This window comes from Protopterus annectens, chromosome 2.part0, assembly GCF_019279795.1.
Source record: "Protopterus annectens isolate FY-2018-M chromosome 2.part0, PAN1.0, whole genome shotgun sequence".
In the NCBI taxonomy this organism is placed as follows: Eukaryota; Metazoa; Chordata; order Ceratodontiformes; family Protopteridae; genus Protopterus; species Protopterus annectens.
In genome coordinates this window covers 392,153,761-392,178,760 of record NC_056728.1, presented here as the reverse complement: position 1 = coordinate 392,178,760, position 25,000 = coordinate 392,153,761, and the positions used below count along the sequence as shown (strand labels likewise).

The window sequence follows — 25,000 nt, the reverse complement described above, 5'->3', positions numbered from 1 at the left end:
AGTAGACATGAGACTTTTTTGTCGAAATCTTATGCTTAAACTGCTATTCCATGATAAAACTGATAGTGAATTGACAGACAATAACGTTACTAGACCACCAAAGTTTAAGAAGCTTAGCAACTTTGTCCCACCTAATCATCCGTTAGTTGAGGCATATTTGAAACTGAGGATGATTTGTATGAATATTTTTCTCTAAAGAAATATATGAAGCATGGTAATTTGACTAGAGGGGAGCAGACTAGCTTACTTAAACTCCAGTCCTTACAGTCCATAACCATCAAACCAGCTGATAAAGGTGGTCGGATAGTAGTTATGGACACTAGCAAATATCATGATGCTATGATTAAACTCTTGGAAGATGATTTCTATTTACAAGTTAACGAACAAATAGTGCAAGCCACTATTAGTCACGTAAACAATATGCTATTAGATATGTTGAAAGGTGATATTTTGGATCAAGAATTGTTTGACTATCTCTTTGTCAAGAATCCACTTGTACCAACAATACATGGGTTACCCAAGATTCACAAAGACTCCATTGACCCACCAATGAGACCCATAGTGTCTGGTCAGGGTTGGATCACTGAAAACCTTTCTGTCTATGTTGAGAAACATTTGCGACCTATATTAAATAAGAACAAAGTTGTACTGAAAGATTCCAAACAGTTTTTAACAGATTTGTATGACTGCTTAGGTGGCATTTGTGACGTTGATAACTTGATTTTTGTAACGTTTGACATCAAGTCCTTGTTTACTGTGTTACCAAACAATATAGGCCTGATTTATATCACTGAGTATCTACTCTTACATAGCGAATATACATCAGTTAAAGTAGACCTCATTGTACATTTCCTTGAACTCATTTTGAATAACAATCTGTTCACCTATGACGACAAGTTTTACCAACAGCGAGGTGGCGTAGCCATGGGCACACCTTGTGCCAACAGCTATGCAAACATGTTTTTGGCATTTTGGGAATTTGAGAGTCTCTTTAATTTAGAAATGTTCAAACAATATGTAACTTTTTATAGACGTTTCGTGGATGACGTTTTTGTTTTATGGAGAGGCAGTGTTGATGATTTGTTTGTGTTCCATACTATATTGAACAACCTCACTGGCTATTTAACCTTCAGTATGAATCATTCTAGAGAGAAGATAGAATTTCTTGACTTGTACATAGAAAAGTTAGCATGTGGTTTGATTAATACAGGTGTCTATAGGAAACCTTGCTATTTTAATACTCTATTACAGCGTGATAGTATGCACCCACAGCATATTTTTAAGAATATCATTAGGGGCCAGGGGATGAGAACCTCTAGGCTAAATGCCACAGAAGAAGGCTTCCTAAATGAAGTGAGTGACCTCAAGATAAGGCTAGAAGAACGGGGCTATAGCTCACAAGAGATTGAGTCCAGTCTCTCAGATGTCAATAAACTTAGACTGAACAGAGCAGCTCCTTATTTTGGACCAGTTATTACTGGTGGATCCGTTACAACAGACAATGGTAGAGATGACAGATCAACTCATGTAAGGGTTTCTTTACCATATAGTACTGATTGTCCAGCAATCAAGAATATTATTACGAAACACTGGCCTATTCTCTGTACTGATGACACCATCGGTAAACTTGTGGGGACTAAACCCTCTTTTTTATATAGGAATAAATTAAATTTAAGGAGAATGCTATGTTATTCAAAAAGGGATGAATGGTCAATGCCTTTTGAACACACAAAACCATGTGGACGCTGTAATTATTGTAATTCTCTTGACCCCAGTCCATTTTTGAACATCCTGACATGCACACTAACTTTAGCATACGTGCTGTAGCTACCTGTGATACTACTCATATAGTTTATTTGGCAGTGTGCCAAATATGTGATGCATTTTATGTTGGCAAAACCAATCGTCGTTTTAAAGACAGGATAAGAGAACACCTTTACCACATTAGGAAGGCTTCACCCCACAATGCCTTAGCTAAGCACGTAGCCCAAGCAGGTCCTGAACATTATTTCCTATTTAGAGCTCTTGAGAATATTAAACCCAGTATACGAGGAGGTGACATTAGGAACCATACTGAGGGTAAGGAGAGTATGTGGATAGTTAGATTGAGAGCAGATAGGGGTCTAGGTCTCAATGAGAGAGCCTCCATTAAACCTATGTTAAACAAACGGAGGAATGTTTGTAGATTTTATAATAAATGATGGAACATATATGTTTTACCCCTTGTAATAGATTTCTTTTGATATATATATCTATATATACATATTTATTACAGCATCTTGAGTGTTCATGGAGAGTTTTTATATGTTTTTATATGTTTTTTTATATTAATTTTATACATCTCAGCATGCTTATATGTGCATATATCTTTAAGCTTAGATTAACTCATGAATATGTAACAAGAAGCAGCCAATAGGAGATGTTTTAACTGTATAAATGTAGCCTATGTACTTGAAGGTCTTTGTTACATGATCTGATGAAGCTCAAATGAATGAGTGAAAGCGCTTATCTGACCTGCAGTGGAATTAAAGTTGGATTTTAACCTGAGGATTTTGCCTTTCATTTGGATTTTAACCTGAGGATTTTGCCTTTCATTTCTACTTGTGACTCTGCATCAGCCTAGTTGCTCCTTTTGGTATCATTAATATTATTCAAGTTTTTCTGGAGCACTGGGCGTTTATCCTGTTTATCAGCAAGTGGTTTGTTCCTGTTGTTAATATTGTTAATGAGTTACAAATCACAAAATACAGCACAGTTGAACCTGTGGAACCTGAAGCTGTATATAAATCTGTTTCATTATTTAAAACTGTCACAAGTTCTATAGATATGAATACTAAAATGTTATCATATATTTTAGTTATGCACTGAAACTATTTAATAAAAAAATGTGCATGCATGTAAATACATTTGTCTCTTGAACTGATCTTATAATATATTCTGATATCACTGCATATTTATTTATTGCAGAAGTCATATATTTCCTGTGACTTGTATCTGGTACGCTCAAATGCTGTAAACATTCAGCGATCAATGCAAGGAGTGGATTCATATCTTCTGGATATGCATTTTAATAATACCTAGAGGGTGCACATCATTGCTTGCTTTCGTTTTTGTATAATACATGTATTATTTCTCACTGTGGGCATTCTTGAAAAGGGATTTGTTCAGAAGTGATGTATGTAGTTTGAATTGACCACAATTCATGTCTGAAGTAGGGAAATCTCACTATCCTGTATAACCCTGCACTTACAGATGTGTATCCCACTGCTGAATTACAGCAGCTAAGTCTGATGGCCCTACATATTAACAAAGGATCGACAATCTGCAAGCCACAGGCGGACAGGAGAAATATACAATGCATAATAATACAGTTGTAGAAGGCAGCATGTCTTCATAACAAAAACAGCATACTATCACTATTATTACAGAAAATGTAATGTATAAGAGAGAAGTAATACTTACTACCCCACGGAACTGTACTGCCACACAAGAATGGTAACTGGAAGATATCAGTACCCAGTTTGTGTTGGCAGCACATTCTTAAGGTACATGAGCTCTCTGATGCTGTACCCTAAACCCCAAATTGCTGTCATCAGCTCTTGCATTGGAGCATTACACCCTACAGGCAGTGCACAAACATGTCTATGGTTGGAGTCTCCCTTGTGCTCCATTATATTGAATTGTGACACCTAATTGTAAATCTTAATCTCCATCCAAAGAAAATCATGTTAGCACCATGTTGTACATTGCCTAAAAGGCACGGGGGGGGGGGGGTTAGTTAGTAGAAAGGAAGGTAATAGCTGGCAACATATGTAGTGTCTGTTTGGTCTGTGACATTGCTGAGGTGTAAGCAGCTGATTGGTGTGGTGAAGTTAGTGACAGCAGAATACCACTCATTTTGTTATGTATTCTGCCCTATGGTCCTGGCATGGAGTGATTCTTGAGTTTTAGCCTTCATTGCTATGGCTGCAGGGAGGGTACATTTGCATAATATGATAATGAGAGGATCTGCTGGAGATGTAGCATCCATTGGCTGGACCTCATTAATGGCCTTAGTGACTGTTTCGAAAAAGTCGACCAAGTTCAAGAGGCAGGATCTGCCCTTGACAAAGCCAAATTGGGTAGGATCCAGTGTCTGTAGGTCCCCAATGTCTTTATTTATGAGTTCCATTATGATCCTCTCCATAGCTTTGCAGACAAGGCTCGTCAAGCTTATGGGGCAGTAATTTCCAGGGTCCGTAGAAGCACCGCCTTTGTGGAGTGGGACCACAGTTGCCGTACGCCATTCTTTGGGTACGTATCCTGTAGTAAGGCTAAGATTAAACAGCAGCCTTATGTGTGGGTTTAGTTCCTCATTGAGTTCGTGTAGCACACAGCCGGGGACACCATCCGGTCCCATTGATGCTGTGTTTTTTGCTTTATTGAGAGCAGCTCTCACCTGGGCATCTGAGATGTTTGGGAGGCTAGACTCTGGTGGGATAGATATTTCTCCTTTGGGGGGGGAGGGAGGGCGAAATTTGCACTGAACCTGTCTGCCAGTATGTTGGCAATGTCTGTGGGTTCAGTGATTTTTTTATCATTTTGGACTAATTCTGAGCAGTTCACACAGCCTACCTTGACCTAGCAAAAGCGTTCGACACAATACCCCACTCGGGCATCATAGAAAAGCTCACCAGCTTAGATGTAAACCCATATGTCACAAGATGGGTTGCAAACTGGCTCAAGGACAGAACACACAGGGTTAGAGTTGCTGGTGCCATGTCAGACTCTAAGCCGGTCACGAGTGGTGTCCCACAGGGCTCAGTCCTGGGCCCCCTCTTGTTCGGCATTTATTTTTCTGAAGTGCAGGCAAACATAGGGGGATTGTGGCTGACAAAATTTGCAGATGACTGCAAACTGGGCACCATAATTGACACTCCATCAGACACAGACATCCTCCAGAAAGGTCTCATAGAAATGGATAACTGGTGCCAGAGCCATGGCCTTAAGCTAAATGCCAAAAAATGTATAGTCATACCCTTTGGGAAAAACAAGGTAACCCCTAATTACCACATAGGTGGTAATCTATTAAACACGGAAGAAGTTATCAGGGACCTGGGGACCCAAGTTGACAGTAACCTCTCTTTGACACTCACATTGCCAAAGTGGTTAGGAAGACCTTCTACATTGCCCACCTGATCATGAAGGATTCACATCCAGATCAGGAGAGGTCATTGTACCCCTGTACTCTTCACTTATCAGACCAATGATTGAGTACAACGCCCCATTCAGAATGTACCTTACCCGACACCTGCAGCAGTTGGAAAGACCCCAAAAGTTCCTCACCAAAAGGATAAAGGGGCTCAAACATATGTCATACGATGCCCAACTGAAGAAACTCCAGCTCTATTCAGTCGCATACCATCTGCTCAGAGGTGATCTGTGCCTGACATACAAGGCCATGTCCAACCCAGAATTAATGGACATGCTCCACCTCAAAAATCCAAATCCACCAGAGCCACGAGAGCAAGAGACTTAAACCTCAACACGGATATAAATAGGATGTGCTGGAGGGACAGATTCATCACCCAGAGACTCCCTACACTATGGAACAGAATCCCAGTCCATGTGAGGCAGAGCCCCTCACTGACTCTGTTCAAGAGAAATCTTGACGAGTGGATGGGAGATCGTAGGTTTACCCCGGGAATCATCTCTGTATCACTGCTGGACAGAGGCACAGCAAACTAATGGGTATAGTATTCTCATCCAAAGGGGTGGTGAAAGCCACACACACTCTGGCTAGGCTTATAAATGCCCTAGGGCAGATAGCCTAGTATGAACCTATGAACCTATGGAGTTGTGTCACATACATTCTGTGGGTTACTATACAGTGCATGATTGTCACATTTTGTTGCTAGGCACTGGGCAAACACCTAAACGATGCATTACATGCATCTATATTTACAGTTTTAAATGCTGTTTCATAGTTGTGCACTGATGCTGCTCAGCTATTGAATGCTGAGAAAAACATCACACCAGGGAATCAGATGCATTTGGATTGTTTAATGTGCATTTAGTCATACCTGTAAACCTATATATTTTGGTCTCATCAGCACACTGTACTTCACAATTCATAGATTTGTAAATTGTAGAAGATGCTGACTGGCTGCTTTGCAATCCTTTTCTATACTGGGATTCTTCCAGATTTGCAGAACTGTATGATTTTGTGCAGTGGAGTTACATTACATAAGGTTTATAAAATTGCACAGGACTTGGGTATGTGTTTCTACCATCCCTGCCCAACTGTAAAGTATGTTTGTAAATCCTGCCTATTATTCCAATTACACTGATTTATACAGAGACTCACGATGCTTTTAATGATCAGAAAAAAAGACATTTGATAGCTTCTCTTACTTCTACTGCTATGTAAAGCCTAACTAACAAAATAATATTTCAAATGAAAAGTCAGACTCCTAATCACCATCTGAAAGGTTACCTGTTTGGGACTCGTCTACAGACTTAGCAGAATATTCAGGGCAGGGTTCCTATATACAGAATTTAGTCAAAAGACAAAATATACACAAGGAAGGTAAGCAAAACACCAAACATGATTCAGAGGAAACAGCACACTAGGATTATTAAACAGTTACCACACCTCAAGCCAACTTTCCTTTAAACTTAGTGTCTTACTTTACTTTTTTCGGTTTAGATAGTAAGACGTTAGGAACGGAAGAGATGCATTGGGTTTATGCTGCTGAAGTGTGGCATTCTTTTTCATAGTTGAATAGTATTGTATCACTAAAGGCAAACCACACTATACATTTATTTTTCATAAGGTGCATTTATAATAAAACATTCCAGAATCAGAAATAACTTATTCAAAACATACTTATGTCATAATTACTTTGCTGTTTCCATACAATAATTTTGTATAGTATCTATTTCACACATGCAGCATAAACAATTATTCAGATGAAAGGCAAACCACACTAAACATTTATTTTTTCATAAGGTGTGCTTATAATAAAACATTCTTCAATCAGAAATAACTTATTCAAAACATGTTTAAGTCATAATTACTTTGCTGTTTCCATACAATGATTTTTTTAAGTATCTGTTTCACACATGCAGCTTAAACCGTTATTCAGATGAAAACAAAAAAGTAAGGAATTGCTAAAATATCAAATACCTACCATATCATTCCTTGATTGAAGGCCAGACCCAACACATTTCCACTGATATCAAACTCTGCATATGATGGCTTTTTAAAAGAAAAGAACACAGAGTTAGCTAGAGACAAGATATTGATAGGAGTCCTCATTATCATTGCTTTTGGCTATCTGTTTGCATTAATATAGTGATGGGTAAGGTGGACAAATATGTTTAGTACCAGTTTAGTGGGCAGACATGATATCAGTGGTATATTCTGGTCAGGTAGATTAATTGACTGGTAGATATCAGCCACATATGGTAATGGTTCTCATATCATTTTACTGTTATTGTTTCACTATCTCAGCTATCTGTATAGAAGCATTAAGAAACCAAGAGACGTGTGAGAGCACTGACTGCATTATAGTAGCACAATACTATATCATTTAATAGTAAACTGATTTAGTATATGTAGTGGGAAACATGACTAACTGTGATAATAAGACAAAGAGTGTGGAACATAAGGATCACTGGTCACCATCTTTAAATGGAAATACTGCTCTTGGAAAATGTGAATCAACAACAGGCATATTTTAACTCAGAACTTACTAAAAAGCCATCTCACTCACCCCTTGGCATTATGTGTTTCATTTGCCTGTTATGGAGTTGTGGATTCCAGTGGATAGAAATAACTGCATAGATTCAGTGACTTGACACATATGGTTAATGTTATAGTACAGTCAGTAATTGATGAATGAATGTTTGTTTATGGCTATATGTATAGCGAAAGAGAGGGGATATAAAGATTTCGCCTTAAAATAGCTACATAAAAATTAAAGTATGTGTCTTTTAAAAACATTTTGAGCAGTTTATGCAATGTGTTACCCAGCTTTTCCTATGTGCTAGATGTACATGTTGTCTGATCCCACTTAATTTTCATTGCTTTCTGTGCACTATGCTTTCCCAATGTATTAGGGTGATTATGTCCCTGGATGCCTCCTTACTAGCAAGAAACATGAGCTACCAGGACCACTAGAATCACTATTTAACTACAGCCCCCAGATATGCTTCATGCCAAGATAATGGAAGACTGCACATGTTGTCCATCTACAAAAGAGTGGGCTGTCTACAGAACCTGGGCAACTACAGATGCATGAGTCTGACTAGTCTCATATGGAAAATCATGGAAATAATAAACAATGATATAGGAAACTTTCAGTCACTGGATTCATCCAGTTTGGTTTAGTCAAAGGGAGGTCATTCCTACTCAACCTGATGGACTTCCATGAAGGTCACCAAAACAATGGATGAAGGAAAACAGTGCATACTGCTTACCTTGACTTGACCAAAGCTTTCTAGACAATATCCCACTCAAGCATTATTGACAAACTCATGAAATTAAGCATAAACTCTTATGTCACCCACTGGATAGCCAGCTGTCTCAGACATAGGAACCAAGAAGTTAGGATAGGGGAGTCTATTTCCACAAAGAGGACAGTCACTAGTGGAGTCCCTCAGATCTTGAGTCCTTTTTGGCATCTATTTCTCTGAATTGAAGGACGACATCAAGGTTCACTGGCCGACCACGTTTACAGGTAATTGTAAACTGGGTGCAGTCACAGAATTCCCCCAATTACACAAGTACCAACCAAGAGGGCCTGACACAGACAAATAACTGGTGCCAACCCACAATTTAAAACTCAACACCAAGAAATGCATAATAATATCATTTGGGAAGACAGGTACTCCTGGAAAATACCATATTGACAATATAACCCTGAGAGTAGACCCAGTGGTTAGGGATGCAAGAATGTATGTAGACAACAACCTGTCCTTTTACCATTATGTCTCCATGTTAGTAAGGAAATCATTCTATGCTGTGTAACTTATAAGCAAGGTAACGTCGTGTAGGTCCAAGTATGTCATTGTTCTACTGTACTTGGCCCTCATCAGACCAATCATTGAGCACAATATCCCCTTTGGTATGTACCTGACAAAAAAATATGCAACAACTGGAGTGACCACAGAGGTTCCTCACCAAAAAAAAAATACAGGGCATAAACAACATGTCTGACATGGACTGCCTCAAAGCCCTATCCCTGTACTCAGTATCCTATAGGCTGCTGAGAGGTGATCTATGGTTGGCCTACAAAACATTTTCTGATCCCGCTATGATGGACCTGTTGCACATACTCAAAACAAACAGAATCAGAATTACATGACCTAAGGACATAATCGTTACCTGCAACATAAATAGGACATGCTGGAGGGACAACTATATCTCAGAGACTAATCTTTCTCTGAAACAGGCTTCTCATCCATTTCATGCAGAGCTCTTCCCTAACTTAATTCAAGAGTAACTTGGATCAGTGGGTGGGGAATTTGAAATTTACCTCTGGTCTGGTGCCTATGCCTCTAACAGATAGAAGCAGTGTGTAAATGCTTGACCACCAGTACATTAGCCTAGTAATCACATGTGAACCTATGTACCTATGATGAAGCATCTGCGATATATAATGCATGATTTAATTTGCGTGATTACACCTACTGCAAATCTTCTCCCAACACACTGAGTAAAAAAGTCTGTACTACAATATAAGAAGCAATTATCTTAGACATCAGAAGAAATTCAGGAGGATTGTTAACTGCCAGTCTAGGCCCATTGTAATTAGTACTACTTAAACAGCATGTATAGATCAGAGTGCAAGTGATGTGTGCTGTATCTTTAAGATGTATGTCAAGGCTGTACGTGCACATATAAATTCCAGACACATGCACTCCCTAGTGCCATTTTGTAAGAGCAGCCAGAGTGAGAGCATGCACGAGCGCAGTTGTTAATTTGTATATAAGTTACTTAAAGTCAGTAAACGTCTATAGTGATGTGTTTGTATAAAATAAAGCTGCTTGAACAGAACCCACAAAGACTCTTCTATTGTGTCCAAAGTAGGAGACTGACATGGTCAGAACCTGGATCGTAGAGAATAAAATCCAGAGCCATGAGGTGCAGATATGATAGTGAAGGTTAAACTTAAACGAGCACAAAAAGAGCCAGAAAAGAATCGAAGGTAATGAGGAGTAGCACAGACTGTTACTTGATAGAAAAGACAAAATGGGGCGTTACAAGGGTACAAACCGCATTGTTAAGCAAGCAGAAGGCACACAACGTTTGTTAACTAAAGGAAATGTTTAAAATAAAGGTGTTTGATGAAACAATTTACAGTAAAGCAAAATGAGCATGTTTAAAGAGAAAACGAGTATGTTTAAAGCAAAACAAGTGTGTTTAAAGATAAAACGAGTGTGTTTAAAGAGAAAATGAGTATGTTTAAAGCAAAACTGGGCATATTTAGCATAAAACAAGCACAATAATAGTACATTGGGCATGAAAAGGGCTAAAACAAACAAAAGAAATATAATGGGGGCAAAAAGGGCACATTAAGCAAAAATAAAGCAAGGTGACTGTGTGTGTTTTGGCATAATTATGGCTTCGTATTGTATCAAGGGCATAACTAAAGTTATTTGAAGTATCTCTGAGTGTGTAAAAGTGCTTGCAGTTTGTGCTTATTACTGTGTATGTATTTTGAAGAGTTTATTGTGTGCAAAGTGCAACTATTTCATGAAATACAGTCAAAGTATAGCCATTTCGAAAAGTTTCTTGTGCTGGGTGTGTCTATTCACAAAGTGGCACCATTACAGAGTGTTTCTTGCACTGTAAAGAGTTGCCTAGCAAGATTTTGCCATTCTGGGGGCATTTCAGTGTGCAGTTATTCGAAAAATGCAATTACTTAAAAATATTATTGAGTTTAGGGCAAGAGATGTCCAGTTTACTTGCATCTTGCAGTTATTTGAAATGCTTTTTAAAATGTTGATAAACGACTTTAGCATTGCAAAAAAATTTATATTACAATAGTATTACAGTGCCCAAGAGTTTATTTCATTCGCATCGTAAAGTTGTTTGAGATGTTTTTTAAAATGATGATAAATGACTTTAGCAATGCAAAACGATATTACAAGAGTGTTAAAGTGCCCGAGAAGTCTATTTCGTAAAGTCCAGTTATTTAAAGGTATTACAAGTTTCTCTATTAGCATAATTTCAAAAAGCCTAAAAGGTATACATTTCAGAGGCACAAAGGCATTGGACAAAGTTAGAAATGCTAAGTTTCTGACATATGTGCATGCGTGTATGTTTGTGCTTATTTGCAAAACCCTTCATTGGTATGTGTTAATATGGCAGACAAATTTCAAAAGCCCCTACCACTTGTATTTGATCAGAATATTGTAGAGAATTGGAGAATATTTGAGCAAGAGTACAATATTTTTATACAAGCAGCTTATGCAGAAAGAGATGCATGCACCAGGGCATTCATTTTGCTAAACTTAGCTGGGTCAAAGGCCATAGAAAGAAAGTGTTCATTTGTGTATGCATCTGCAGTGTATGAACGGAGTAGGTGAAAACTGTCATATTGTTGTACAGGCTGAATCAAGGGAAGACCCTGAGTGTTTGAAGCACAAGTTCAAAGAAATGTGTAACCTCTAGACAAATATTACATTACAGAGGCATTTGTTTTACACAAGAGATCAGAAGCCAGGGGAACATTTGCAGCTTATATAACTGACCTGAGAAACAGAGCTAAAAGGTGTCGGTTTGGTGTCTTAAAAGATTAGTTGATAAAGGACAGGCTTGTGTGTGGTATTAACAGTACTGGTGTGGGAAAGATTTTACTTCGTGACAGTGATTTAACATTGAGCAAAGTCATAGAGATTTGTCAAATCCATGCGGTGACAGAAAAACACACAAGTATGCTTCCACATGACAAGAGCATGGTTGCAGTTGGCTCCAGAGCAAATGCAGATAGCATGCAATACATAGCAAACAAGAGCAGGCCCAAGCACATGTCAGCTACAAGGTTTCCAGGGAAGACACATAGCTTTTCAGCAAATTTTAAGAAGGGAGCCTGCTGTTATTCTATGTAGTCCGAAGACCAGTAAAGTCTTTATTGGGTCTCAAAGATAGTTTAAGAATGAATCTGCTTTCTTTTGGTGAAGAAGTTCATCATGTATCATATGCATTCCCGAGTACTAATTTTTCTGAAGTCATTTTCTCAGAGTATGCTGATGTTTTCGATGACAAGTTAGGCAAACTTCCAATTGTGTATCCCATGAAGTTAGACCCAGAGATTACTCCAGTAGTTAGATTAGCAATAAGAGTTCCGATAGCTATGCAGGATAAAGTTAAGGCTCAGTTGGATAAAATGGTGCAGCAAGGTGTAATTTGTCCAGTTGCAGAACCAACTGAATGGGTGTCATCCATGGTAGCAGCTCACAAAAAACGCTCAGACAAAATCAGAATATGTATTGAGCCAAGAGATCTGAACAAAGCATTAAAGAGATTGTACCATCCGATGCACACAGTTGAAGACGTTGTAGCTCTAATACTGAATGTCACTGTTTTCTGTCTTGGATGCAAACAGTTCATTTTGGCAAGTGATGCTCGATTGCAAATTTATTTTATTTATTTATTTATTTTACATTTGTTAACCGGGGGTGTCTGACTGAGCCCAAAAGGCCCTTTTTCAGCAGAGGCCCGGGGAGAAAAGCTCCACAAAGAAAAATTACAGACACATTTAGTTATTTAGACATGATCAGTTTACACACAAAGTACTGGAGACATGTTTGTACAGTGGTATGCGGCACATAAACAGTTTCAGTGGAGAGAACAAACAAAAAAATATTAATTTTAAAAATAAAGGTAATTAATAGATTTGTGGTGTACAGCTGAAATTTGGAACATAGGTAGAATACATACATAGTACTAGCATTAGTGGAGTAGATAGTGAATTGACTGTAGGTGTTTTTGTTAGAACTGGTTATAATCATAAGCTGAGTTTTCTTTGGATTGAGGATAAGTTGGGCTTTGGTAAGGTAGTTTTCAACGTCAGAGAATGCTAGTGGAGTTGTTTGCAGGAGGGTGGGAATGTTTTGTGCAGCACAGATTAAGGTAGTGTCATCTGCATACTGAATTATAGATGCATGCTGTGTGGAGGTATGGAGGTCATTTGTGAAGACTGTGAATAGTAGTGGTCCTAAGATAGAACCCTGTGGGACTCCTATAGTTATGGGCAGCTGTGGAGAGAGAGAATTTTCCCATTTCACAGCTTGGTATCTGTCAGTTAAGTAGCTTTGGAACCAGGTAAGAGTGGAATTTGATAGATGATATTGGTTTAGTTTGTTTAGCAGGATTTTTTTGTGAGACTGTGTCAAATGCTTTGGACATATCCATAAAAAGAGTTGACACTTGTAGGCCTTCATTTTTGAGACGGTTTACTGTGTCTGTGAAGCAGAGGAGGGCTGTAGTGGTACTATGGGCAGGTCTGAAACCATGCTGAGTAGGTGACAGGATGTTGCTGTCTAGGAGTTAGTTTAGCATCTGGGTATGGATGCATTTTTCTAGGATTTTGGCCAGGGGGGAGGGTAAAGCAATGGGTCTGTAGTTATTAAGTTCAGTGGAGGTCCCGCCTTTATGTATGGGTGTAACATAGGATATTTTCCAGAGTTTGGGCACATAGTTTTCAACAATTGATCTGTTTTTGAGAGTGGAGACTGGGATAACAATAGCATCTGCTGTGAGTTTCAAGAAATAGCTGGGGAGTAGGTCGGCTGCTGCTGATGAGGTTTTAGGTTTTTAGTTTGGAGAGCATGCTTTTGATTGAAGTGGTGGAAACTGTTTTGAGGGTAAAGCTTGTATTAGTGTTATTTGTGTTGGGGGGATAGTGAGGAAGGAACTGTCCTGTGATACTAAGGATAGAATTGAGTTCACAAAGTGGGAGTTGAATTGTGTTTCAATGGGAACTTTAGTGTCAGGGGTGGTTGGTTTGGGGGTAGCCTTTTGGGTGGATTTTAGTAGCTAGTTTACATTTTTCCAAAATTTTTGTGGGTTGTGTTGGCATTTAGTTTGTAATGCTGTGTAGTAGGATTTTTTGTCCAGCCTAATGCATTTTTTTTGCACGGTTGCGCAGTTTTTGGTACTTAGTTGGGCTTTGTGTTTCTTTGGGTTTTTTTTTTTGATAGTAAAGCCAGGCAGTGTCTCTGGACTTGAGGATTTGTTTGGTTTCTTTACTGAGCCAGGGGTTTGTAGAGGTTCTAACCTTGATTTTGCGCAATGGAGCGACAGTGTCTAGGTGTTGTAGAAATGTTTTGTTGAAATATGCTACAGCCTGGTCAAGTGGGAGGGGTTTTAGGGGGGTCCAGTCACAGTTACAGAGTAAAGTGTTGAGGACCTCAGGAGAGATTTTTTTTGTGTTTCTAGTGGATATATAGTTAGTGGTTTTGCATATGCTTGTTCTGCTACGTATAAAGAATACTATGTTGTGGTCACTTAAGGTTTCTGGGAGACTGCCTGTGTGAAGGTACAATGTGGGGTTGTTAGTTAGGACCCAGTCAAGGATGGATTCCCTTTTAGATTTTTTATCACATCTAGTTGGAATTTGAACTAGCTGCTGGTAGCCATGGAGATTTATTAGATTACCTGGTGGTTCTGATATACAGGTGAACCAATCTAAGTTGAAGTCCCCCAGAATAAGGGTTTCTTGTGAGTATGTGGAAGAACACCAGGATAAGAAGTCTTCAAGGCTAGCAGGTGTATTACCAGGTGGAATATAGGTCACAATTGTGGTGATGACCTTTTTAGGGTGAAGTTGAAGTTGTGAGATAAGTATGTAACAATTATTGGGGGAGGGGTAGGAGTTTGGTAATTGATGTACAGTTAAGTTTGACTTGTACAGTAAGGCAGTTCCACCCCCTTTATGAAGTGGTCTGTCTTGTCTAATGATATTGTAGCCAGTAGGGAGAACTTCTGAGTTAGCTATGTTTTTATTTAGCCAGGTTTCTGTTAAAGCAACTATGTCTGGGGAGTAGTGTGCTATTGTGGCCTGGAGTTCAGGTATTTTATTTTTGATACTTCTAATATTAATATTTAGCATTAAAAGATAGTTGGTTTTGCTGCTGTTGTTGATTTTCCCAGGGATGAAGAAAGTGGGGATGTTATGTTCTGACATTTGTGTTGGAGCAGTTTGAGTTGGACTGGATGAATTTGGGCATGGGTTGGGGTAGATATCCCCACTTATAGTGAGCCTGGAGTTAAAATGGTTATACAGATGTTGGAGTTTAGTGAGGAGTGTGAGAAAGTATTGTGTTTTTTTGGAGTAGGAATGAGAGCATATGTGTTTAGTCCTGAATTGGTCTGTTATGTAGTTCTTGAATAACTGTGGGCAGATATTATTATAATGCGTGGTGTCTGTATACAAGAGTGCATAATGCAGTGTTGTGCTGCTAAGTTTAGGGATATTGCTAGAGTGATAACTTGTGGTGTTGTAAATAATAATGAGAAGACAGACTAGACTTAGTTGCGTGACAGTTATGGTTATAAAGTTTAAGTTGTTTCTACATGGGGGGTCTGAATAGGAATTATAGGGTTGAACTATATGTGGATGTGGAAGTAGTGTGGGTGATGTAAAAAATGCCTAGTGGGAATGAGAGTGATTGGGGGTAGTTTGTGTGGAGCAAGTTGGTGTGGTATAATGTGATATGACTTGAGGAGCTGTGATTGGTGGAGGTAATGTGAGGGTGAGCTGTGGGTGTGGCTGTGATTACTATAAATGTAGAGGTAGTGGGGGCGGGAGGGAATAGGGGGTAGGGCAGGGGAGTGGAGAGAGCCTGAGCGTTAGCGAGGGGGGAACGGAGTGGGGCAGAGCCAACCAAGACAAAAGAAAAAGTATTACTTTACAAATCTGAACACTTTTAAAACAAATTCCTGAGGTCTAATGGCTTACCGGCAAGCAGAATGTAATTGCTGAGGAGCACTTGTGTCCTGGTGGGAGACTAGAAATTTAAAGATGGATCCATGCTCAGTAGGATTCTAATATAGACTTTGTATTGGGGGAGGGAGATAGTACAAGGGGTGTAAACCAGGTGGAATGCAAAGAAACCAGAGAGGCAATCAGTGGAAAACAGTGAAGGCCTCAGAGGGGGTAAGTAATAATTCAAACTACCTGTAAAGTGAAGGAGAGAAGAGACAGCAAAGTTTATTAAGGTTGGGAGTGTGTCTTCACATTGACTTGCTGATTAGTAACCAGTTTGTGCACAGATTAGAGTAGGGAGATACATTAGCAATGAAGAGGAAAGCAATGAAGGGGAATGTATAGAGATGCAAATAAAGAGGTGGGCCTCCAAGTGATACAAACTAAGGCAGAAAGCACTGACACTGAAAGGGCTGCTTGATGGTTAATTTAGTCACAGGGATGTGAATTAAATGTATACTGTCTATTGGAAAGTTAGGATTACTGTACTAGCGGGTTGGGGGATGACACAAGGCTACAACAGTCAGTTTTATTAACAAGCTGAGAACTACTAAGAAATACTGCTAATGTAATAGCTTCACTCTCATAAAACATACAAGTAAAATGCCTGGGTGGACTGACCTTGCTCTTGAGGCTCAAAATGTATATCCTTGTTTAGTTTGCAGTACTGATTCCTTCTTATACTGTATGGGTGGAATGGTAGCCGCAGACTGCAGATTTGCTTGAGTGTGCTCGGCAAGCAGAATGTAATTGCTGAGGAGCACTTGTGTCCTGGTGGGAAACTAATAATTTAAAAAAAAGATGACAAGTTAGGCAAACTTCTTGAGATGTCAAATCTTCATTTTTAACTCCTTTTGGTACTCCGTTTGGCAGATACAGATTCCTAAGGATGCCATTTGGAATAAATTCTGTAAGTGAAGTCTTTCAGTGTGCAATGGAGCAAATTTTTTCCAGTTATCCTTGTGCCATAATAGTAGATGATTTATTGGTTGGAGCCAATGGTGAAGCAGGGTATGACAGAAACCTAAAGAAAGTTCTAGATAGAACACATGAAGTAAACTTGAAGCTCAATCCTCTGAAGTGCAAATTCAGACTTCCAGAAGTTACCTATGTTGGTCATTTGTTCACAAGTACAGGCTTGAAACCAGACCCGACCAAGCAAACAGCTATTCTTGAGATGTCAGCACCAGATAATGTATAAGCTCCACAACATTTCCTAGGCATGGTCAACTATTTAGGCAAGTTTATACCAGACTTCAGAGAGTTGACAGCACCTTTAACAGAGCTAACATGCAAAAATGTTGCATGGTCATGGTTGGAAAAGCACCAGAAGGCATTTGAAGACCTTAAGCAGAAAATTGCCACCCCACCTACATTAAGATACTATGATGTGAACAAACCCGTTACTCTTTCCTGTGATGCTTCAAAATTTTGTCTTGGTGCAGTTATACTTCAAGAGGGCAGACCAGTAGTCTATCTATCTAGAACACTTACCCAAACTGACATGCAGTATGCTCAAATTGAGAAGGGGCTTTTGCCAATAGTATTTGCATGTTCCACGTTTCATGATTATATTTATGGTAGAGCTATTCTGATTTAAACTGACGACCAACCTCTAGTTACTATTCTAAAGAAGCCTATGCATTCTGCTCCAGCAAGATTGCAAAGAATGATGCTCATATTGCAAAAGTACAATTTAAAAATTGTCTACACAAAAGGCAAATTGCTCTATCTGACTGTTATCGTATCCAGATCGCCCAGATATACCACAGAATAGCTTGATGCAGAAACATTTGACTTTGATGTGATGTCAGCGCATAATTTTTCTACCACTAGGCTTGATGAGTTAAGAGATCACACTCAGACCGATCCAATTTTACAGAAGCTTAATCACTACATTAATGTTGGATGGCTGTCAAAGCAATCTAGTGTACAACCTGAAGTGCAAACCTATTTTCCTTACAGAGATGAATTGTTGATGGAAGATGGCATTATTTTCAAAGGTCCTTAAAATGTTGCTCCTGCTTCCTTACAACAAGATTAGATCCAGATTTTGCATTCTGGTCACCCAGGATTCACATCCACTAAGAGAAGAGCAAGAGAATTAGTACTTTGGCCTTCATTACCGAAAGAAATTGATAAAGTACTTTCTTCTTGTTCAGTATGCAATAGTACTAGACCGCATTTGCAAAGAGAATGACTTCAGCTAAGTCCATTTCCTGAACTACCTTGGTCCACCATTGCAACTGATATGGAACAATCAACACTACTCGGTTTTGGTAGACTCTTATTCGAATTGGTTTGAGATAGATCTACTACCTAACCTAACATCCACTGCTATTATTACTAAGTTGAAACATCATTTCTCAGTCCATGGTAGTCCACACAAAGTTCTTTCTGACAATGGTACTCAATTTACTAGCCAGCTGTTTCAGAAATTTACAAAAAAATGGGACTTTTCTACAAGTCACTAGTAGTCCTGAATATCCTCAGTCCAATGGTCTAGCAGAACGTGCAGCAGAGAGTGCAAAGCAATTACTTGAAAGGTCAAAGTGTGACAATACCAATGTGCTCTTAAATTTGATTAATCTCAGAAACATACCCCGTGACAATATTCTTGTCTCACCTACTCAAGGACTACTTTCCAGGCAAATTAGAACAATGCTACCCATTACTTCCAGTTTATTGAAGCCTAACCCTAAGAACATTAAAACCATCAAGATTCAATTGTTCAAGAAGTGTAATATCCAGAAATTTAGTTATGACCAATCAAGCAGATTACTTTGTCCATTGAGGGAAGGAGAGACTGTACAAATCTAGACAACAAAAGGTTTTGATTGAATAGGACAGTTTACAGGCATCTGTGCCGAGTCAAGATCCTAACTGGTAGAGTCCAAGGGTATGGAGTATAGGAGGAACCGTAGACATCTTCTTCCTGTACCAGAATCATTATCACCATCACAACATTGTTTATGTGATGCACATTTCAAATCTAAGAGGGAATCAGACACTGTTCCCATACCAGAATGTGTTCAAAATTCTGATTCCATTCCAGAAAATGTTCTGAACATTCCACAGGTCAAACATTTTGCAGAGACATTTCCAGTTGCTAAATCTAATTCCCAGTTTTATGCCACACAATATGGACGAGTGTCAAAGCCTAGTGTGAAATACGCAGCAATATGGACTTGATTGTATATACATATATATATATATATATATATATATATATATATATATATATATATATATATGTGTGTGTGTGTGTGTGTGTGTGTGTACTTAGTATTGTATAATGCATGACAAAGAATTACCTGTGATTTCTGAATGCCAAATAGATCCATTATGTAGTATGATCTATTTCTCAAAGAGGGGGATATAAATCGTAGTGCAAGTGATGTCTGCTGTATTTTTAAGATGTATGTCAAGGCTGTACGTGCACATAAAAATTCCAGACATGTGCAATTCCTAGTGCCATTTTGTAAGAGCATCCAGAGTGAGAGCATGCATGATTGCAGTTGTTAGTTTGTATATAAGTTACTTAAATTAGTGAGTAAATGTCTACAGCGATGTGTTTGCATAAAATAAAGCTGCTTGAACAGAACCCACAAAGACTCTTCTATTGTGTCCAAAGTAGGAATGTGACAATGTGCAAAATGTTAAGTGATACCCTACTGGAGAACAAGAATCCTTCAACAAACAGGTGCTAAATGTATAGGAGCTGCCCAGAAAAAACAAAAACAAACAAACAAAAAAAAAGTGCAGCACTTCATGACATCATATTAAACTGCCATAAAGTATGGACTAAAAAAGCAAATGGCCACCATCATGTTTATGTCCACTAAATATGGCTTTGCTGTTTAGTGAGTACAAAAATAAAAAAAGTAAATAAAAGGAAAAAAAATAAAAACCTCAAGTAGCAAAGGAAACTGAAGCTGCAGTTACAAAGACATTTCTTTTGTTAAGCATGGCTTAAAAATCCAAGTTTACTGGGTGTAAAAAATAAATAAGTAAATGCGATTACATGTGTCTTTGTGAGGGTGAGGAAGTGAGAGAGAGAGACAGAGAGAGAGAGAGTGAGAGAGAGAGAGAGTGTGTGTGTGTGTGTGTGTGTGTGTGTGTGTGTGTGTGTGTGTGTGTGTGTGTGTGTGTGTGTGTGTGTGTGTGCGTGCTTGAGAAAGCTAAAGTGAGAATGAGATAGGATTTCCCAAAAAATCATGAACAATTTTAAATATAACCCTTATACACTTAAAATGTAAATAGAATAACATGCATTTTTTGATCCAAAATAAATATGAAACTATAATGTCTGCCTAACTGTAATCCTTATTCAATTACCAGAAAAAAATCATTTTGAGGAAGAAAGCAGAAATATGAGGCAAAATTAGGAATATTCTGCAAAATCATGCACTCTTGAGAGGCATGGGGTAGTAGTAAAGCTTTAACAGTGTGAACTTTTTCATTAATTTGATCACAGTAAAACATCTGACATGAACTCGGTCAAGAAAGTGGCTATAATTGATGGACTTGTGATTGTGTGTGTGTGTGTGTGTGTGTGTGTGTGTGTGTGTGTGAGAGAGAGAGAAAGACAGAGAGATGTAGCTAGGGTGGGGGTAAAGCGAGAGGCTGCTTTGGGTTCAGGAGATGCATATTGATCAGTAGCGCAAGTCTGGTACTCATTTCCATACTATTATATCCGAATGTTTTACAGAAATGAATGCTCACACTGCCTTTCTGCTTTTGCAGCTTTGTGAGGTATAAGCTGTAGCAAGACACTAGCAGTTTGCAACAGTTTTTCAAAGTAAAACAGATTTTTTTTTTAGTCCTGAAGTCAGTTCTTTTTGCTCCTCAACTTATAGTTGAGGGGGCAGATCAGGAAAAGTGGCCCTACCTGGCTTGGAGAGCCAAATCGGGGAACAGACTTATTATTTATTTATTTTATTTTATTTATTTACATTTGTTTACCGGGAAATTCTGACTGGACGCAGGTCCTTTTTCAGAAGATGCCCTGGGAGAAAAGCTCCACATCATGTACATGATAAATAGAGATACAAAGTTGCAGCAATAGTAAACAACATTACAGGTTGTTGGCTTTATACAATAACAAGATATTGATTATCAACAGTATATACAGTAAATGCTGTAAGTTAAGATAGTTTCTTGTCATTTATAATATTAATAACAAAGTTGTCAGACAAGATTTTAAAGTATGTCAAGACAACTAGCTAATTCTGACTGTGGTTAGTAATGGCGGTAGTATAGTTGGGTTAAGAGTCTAGGTGGGGGGGGGTAAGGGTGGGGGTGTTAGTCTGGATTAGAACAAGGACAAAGCCAGTGCAAATTTAAGTGGAATTTGAGCACAGTCTTGAAAAGGCTGCTGGAAGGTAGAGTAGTTATAGAGGGTGGAAGATTGTTCCACAGTTTAGATATGGTACATGAAAATATGGCTTCTCCTGCTGAGTTTTTGGGTTTGATAACAGTGAGTTTATTTTTGTTGCTTGATCTTAGGGGTCTAGTGGAGTGATAGGGTTGGAGAAGGGTTTGTAGGGAAGGGATGTTATGGGGGTGGTTAATAAGTTTATGAGCGAGGGTGAGTTGATTAAAGTGAAGGAGTTGTGGGAGTTCTAGCCAGTTTAGTTCTTTAAAGGAGATACAATGATGGCTGCGGTAGGAGGTTCCAGTGGCAAATTTAACAATTTTGTTGTAACAAGCATCCAGCTTGTGTAGGTCTGTCTGTCTGCATTTTGTAACATTGCATAATGCTGTACAGTACTATTATTTGGTAGTATATGATATGCCACAGATGGCAGGGAATATTAAAGTAGAGTACAACAGAGAATAGTTTAGCCGTTGCAGAACAAAAGTACAAATCAAACTTGCTAAGCTGTATATGCAGGATTTGTAATGGAACTGAGCTGAGCATTATGTTGTTTTGTTGACATTGCTTTCAGCACATGGTAAATTCTAGCTATGGTGAGTTGAGAAAGCCCTATAAGAGTTCAAAATAACTGATTAAAGAATTCTTTATGACAATATCATTTGATAACAGTGCTGTAATTTCCACAATTGGCAAACTGACTGAAAGGCAGTGCACAACAGCATCTAGCTGCCATTCTAGTCAATATTCCCAAAAAGAGTTGGAAGTTCTTCATCATGGTGAAAGAATCATCAGGGAAGCGTATATATATTCACCAGAGCGTGAGTTGCAAATATGATCCTGGGTGATTGCATAATTATGAGGAAAATGAAAGTTAAATTTATTAGAGAATGTATAGAATGATTTCTGATTTCTAAGAATCCATAAGTCTTGCTCTTAGCATTAAAAAGCTACAACTATGTGGAAACCCAGCCAACCTTAACTATACCCAACATGTTTTCTGGTTTTGCATTGGATTATACTAGCATTTTTTGGCAGATGATTTTTTTAAATCGGTCAATTCCAAACACGGTTATATTTGCAGTTACAACCTTTGCCCACTAGAGATCACTAATGTATAACTCATTCAAGCCTGATAGCACTCATTTAGTGAGGTGCAAAATTCTTGTGAACTGGTAGGAAGGTCAGCAATTGCATGGAGCTGTTAGTCATAGTTTAATGTGAGAACATTCTTTTAAAATGAACAAGCACAGCTGCAATGAAAATTCATACTCCATTCTAATTTTAATTCTAATGGAAGGCATTGTCCTGCATTTAATACATTTTATAGAATCAGAACTAGACAATAAAGTTTATAAAAAATGTGTATGATGAAAACAAGTCTGCTTTACATGCTTTTGAAAAGACAAATGAAGTGTTTGTTAGTATTACTAACGTGAAAGAAGTGGATTGTTAGGTTAGAAAATGCATTGGGTATTGAGACAGGACAGTAAGTAAGGGCATTTGGCAAGAGATGCAGATAATAAGTGGAATGTTGAATTTACGCTTGGAAGAGATGCACAGAGGATTTATTTTTCCTGAAAGTACTTTTAAAGTACTGACGTGTAATGCCAGTGAAAATAGAGTTATCTGAGCATGTTTAATGTTTTGGCCATGGGATAGAGCCACTGGGGCTAAACCACTGAAGTATGAGTACAAAAATTAGGTGTGCAAGACTCTTCTTTCATTCCGTCAAAGTTAAATAAGAAAATTCGTCTAACATTTCACATTATTTGGGTCTTTATAAAACAAATTCACACTGTGTATCCAAAACTTGTGTATTTATAGTCACATGGAAGTCTAAGATAAATTCTGGAGCCATAGCTGTGGCATCCTAAGTATGTTCGCTTACTTTTAGGCTTAGGACTCTTGTTAGTATAGTATCATGTACAGATAAAACCAAATGCTATGTTTTTGATAAATGCTGTCAGGAAAGTACAAGTACCTCTTAGGAGAATAATACAGCAGGCACTGAAGAGAAAGGAAAGTTCAGGGGTTATTACAAAACAGATTGAGTTAACAGCATGACTGAATCTTATCACTGCTTTAGTAAAACAGGATTCACATTTGTATTTAGCCCTAAAATCCAAATAAAGACATTAGAAGAGAACATTGCCATTTGCTTGCATTTGAAAAAGTGGTCTCAGTAATGCCAAACACTAAGTTAGTTTCAGTACTCATATACAAGCATACACCTTAGTGAAGGCACATATTCATTAAACATCTCTTTGGTATTCAATCAGCATCACAGATATTCCAAAAAAACTGTTCCACAAAAATAATTGAACCTTTGGAGTGTTATAAACATAATGCTCTATTAGATGGGATCAGATGTAAAAGGACCATGACAAAAGGCTGGTACAGCTGCATAGCAAATAGCTTAAGACAACATAATTTCAAGTGAAATAGTGTCAGGTGTGAAATGATAGTGACATTTCTGAAGTATAAGGTCATTCTGTAATGTCTAAGAGACTGAATGCTGATACAGAAAACATAAGGCTAGCGCAAATGTCAAACCAAGTAGACAAACAGGCATTCTGAAGGTCTGCTGCAATAACATAGTATATCTTGTAAAGCTTCTAACTAATATGTCTAAAATAACTATACTCCAGGAAAATCAGAGCAAGATGTAGCCTGAGAAAGGATATGGGTTCCAGTATTTTAAAGCACCCGAGAAACGAGTCACTGATGCATCAGTGTTAAATATGATGAGATAAATAAGCTTGTTGTGTTGCAAGTGGATGTCAGTTAAAGTTATCTAGAAGTGGTAATCTTAAAGAGACTAGACTCATTGCCTATGAGTTAAGGACACTAGAAATGCACAAAAGAAATACACTCAGTGGAAAAAGGAACTATTAGCAGTGTAAGCTGGCCTGAAATAAATCCACAAATATGGCTATGGTGAAGCAAATATCTCTGTACAGATCAGCTCTAAGATTGCTGAGGGTGTTATTTAATGGAGGATATTTACCTCAGAATTACACAGACAGCTATTAAAAGAAGTACCAGAAATTCTTCAAATATTATGATTTCCAATAACAGAAGAAAAAAGTAAAATAGTTACAGAGATGCAATGACATTTTCATAACAATGCAGATAGTGAAAGATGTTGCAATGAGGCCTGGTAATAGTCATCAGTAATGAAGAAGTGACAATCTTATTTTCCTTTCAAAAAGCAAAAAAGTTGGATCGGGGTCTAATGTTCAAAGCTCACAAAATATTATCTCCTAATCAATGACAAAATCAAATGACTGAAGTGATGCATGGATCACATATGGATATAGTAAACTGCAATGAAAATGCAAGAAATAGAATACAGTGAATAAAATATTTATTCTGATTGGAAAAATAGTGCAGAGCTGTGTGATGTGCAATACCTACAATAACAGCAGTTGAAAAGAAGAGATGCTCTCATACCAGATGCCAGGTCATCAATGCAACTGACTGGGCACTGATCTGTTATGGTTCACGGAATGTATTCCACATGCATATAGATTACTGTTCTCATATTACATTTACTGGATAGCATAAGAAGATAGTAAGTATAACTAGTTTTCCCTCTATGTCCCTCAGCATTCTACCCTCCTCTACATTTCCCCCTTTA

General features: G+C 38.2%; 1 protein-coding gene across 1 annotated transcript in view; it reads right to left on the bottom strand.

The window, feature by feature from the left end:
* The window catches only part of TMC1 (transmembrane channel like 1), a 902,740-nt gene that overhangs the window by 228,484 nt on the left and 649,256 nt on the right, over window positions 1-25,000 (bottom strand). Inside the window, exon 11 of the mRNA XM_044060320.1 lies at window positions 7,173-7,240. Coding sequence (XP_043916255.1) covers window positions 7,173-7,240 — 68 coding nt within the window. The remainder of the gene's footprint in view (window positions 1-7,172; window positions 7,241-25,000) is intronic.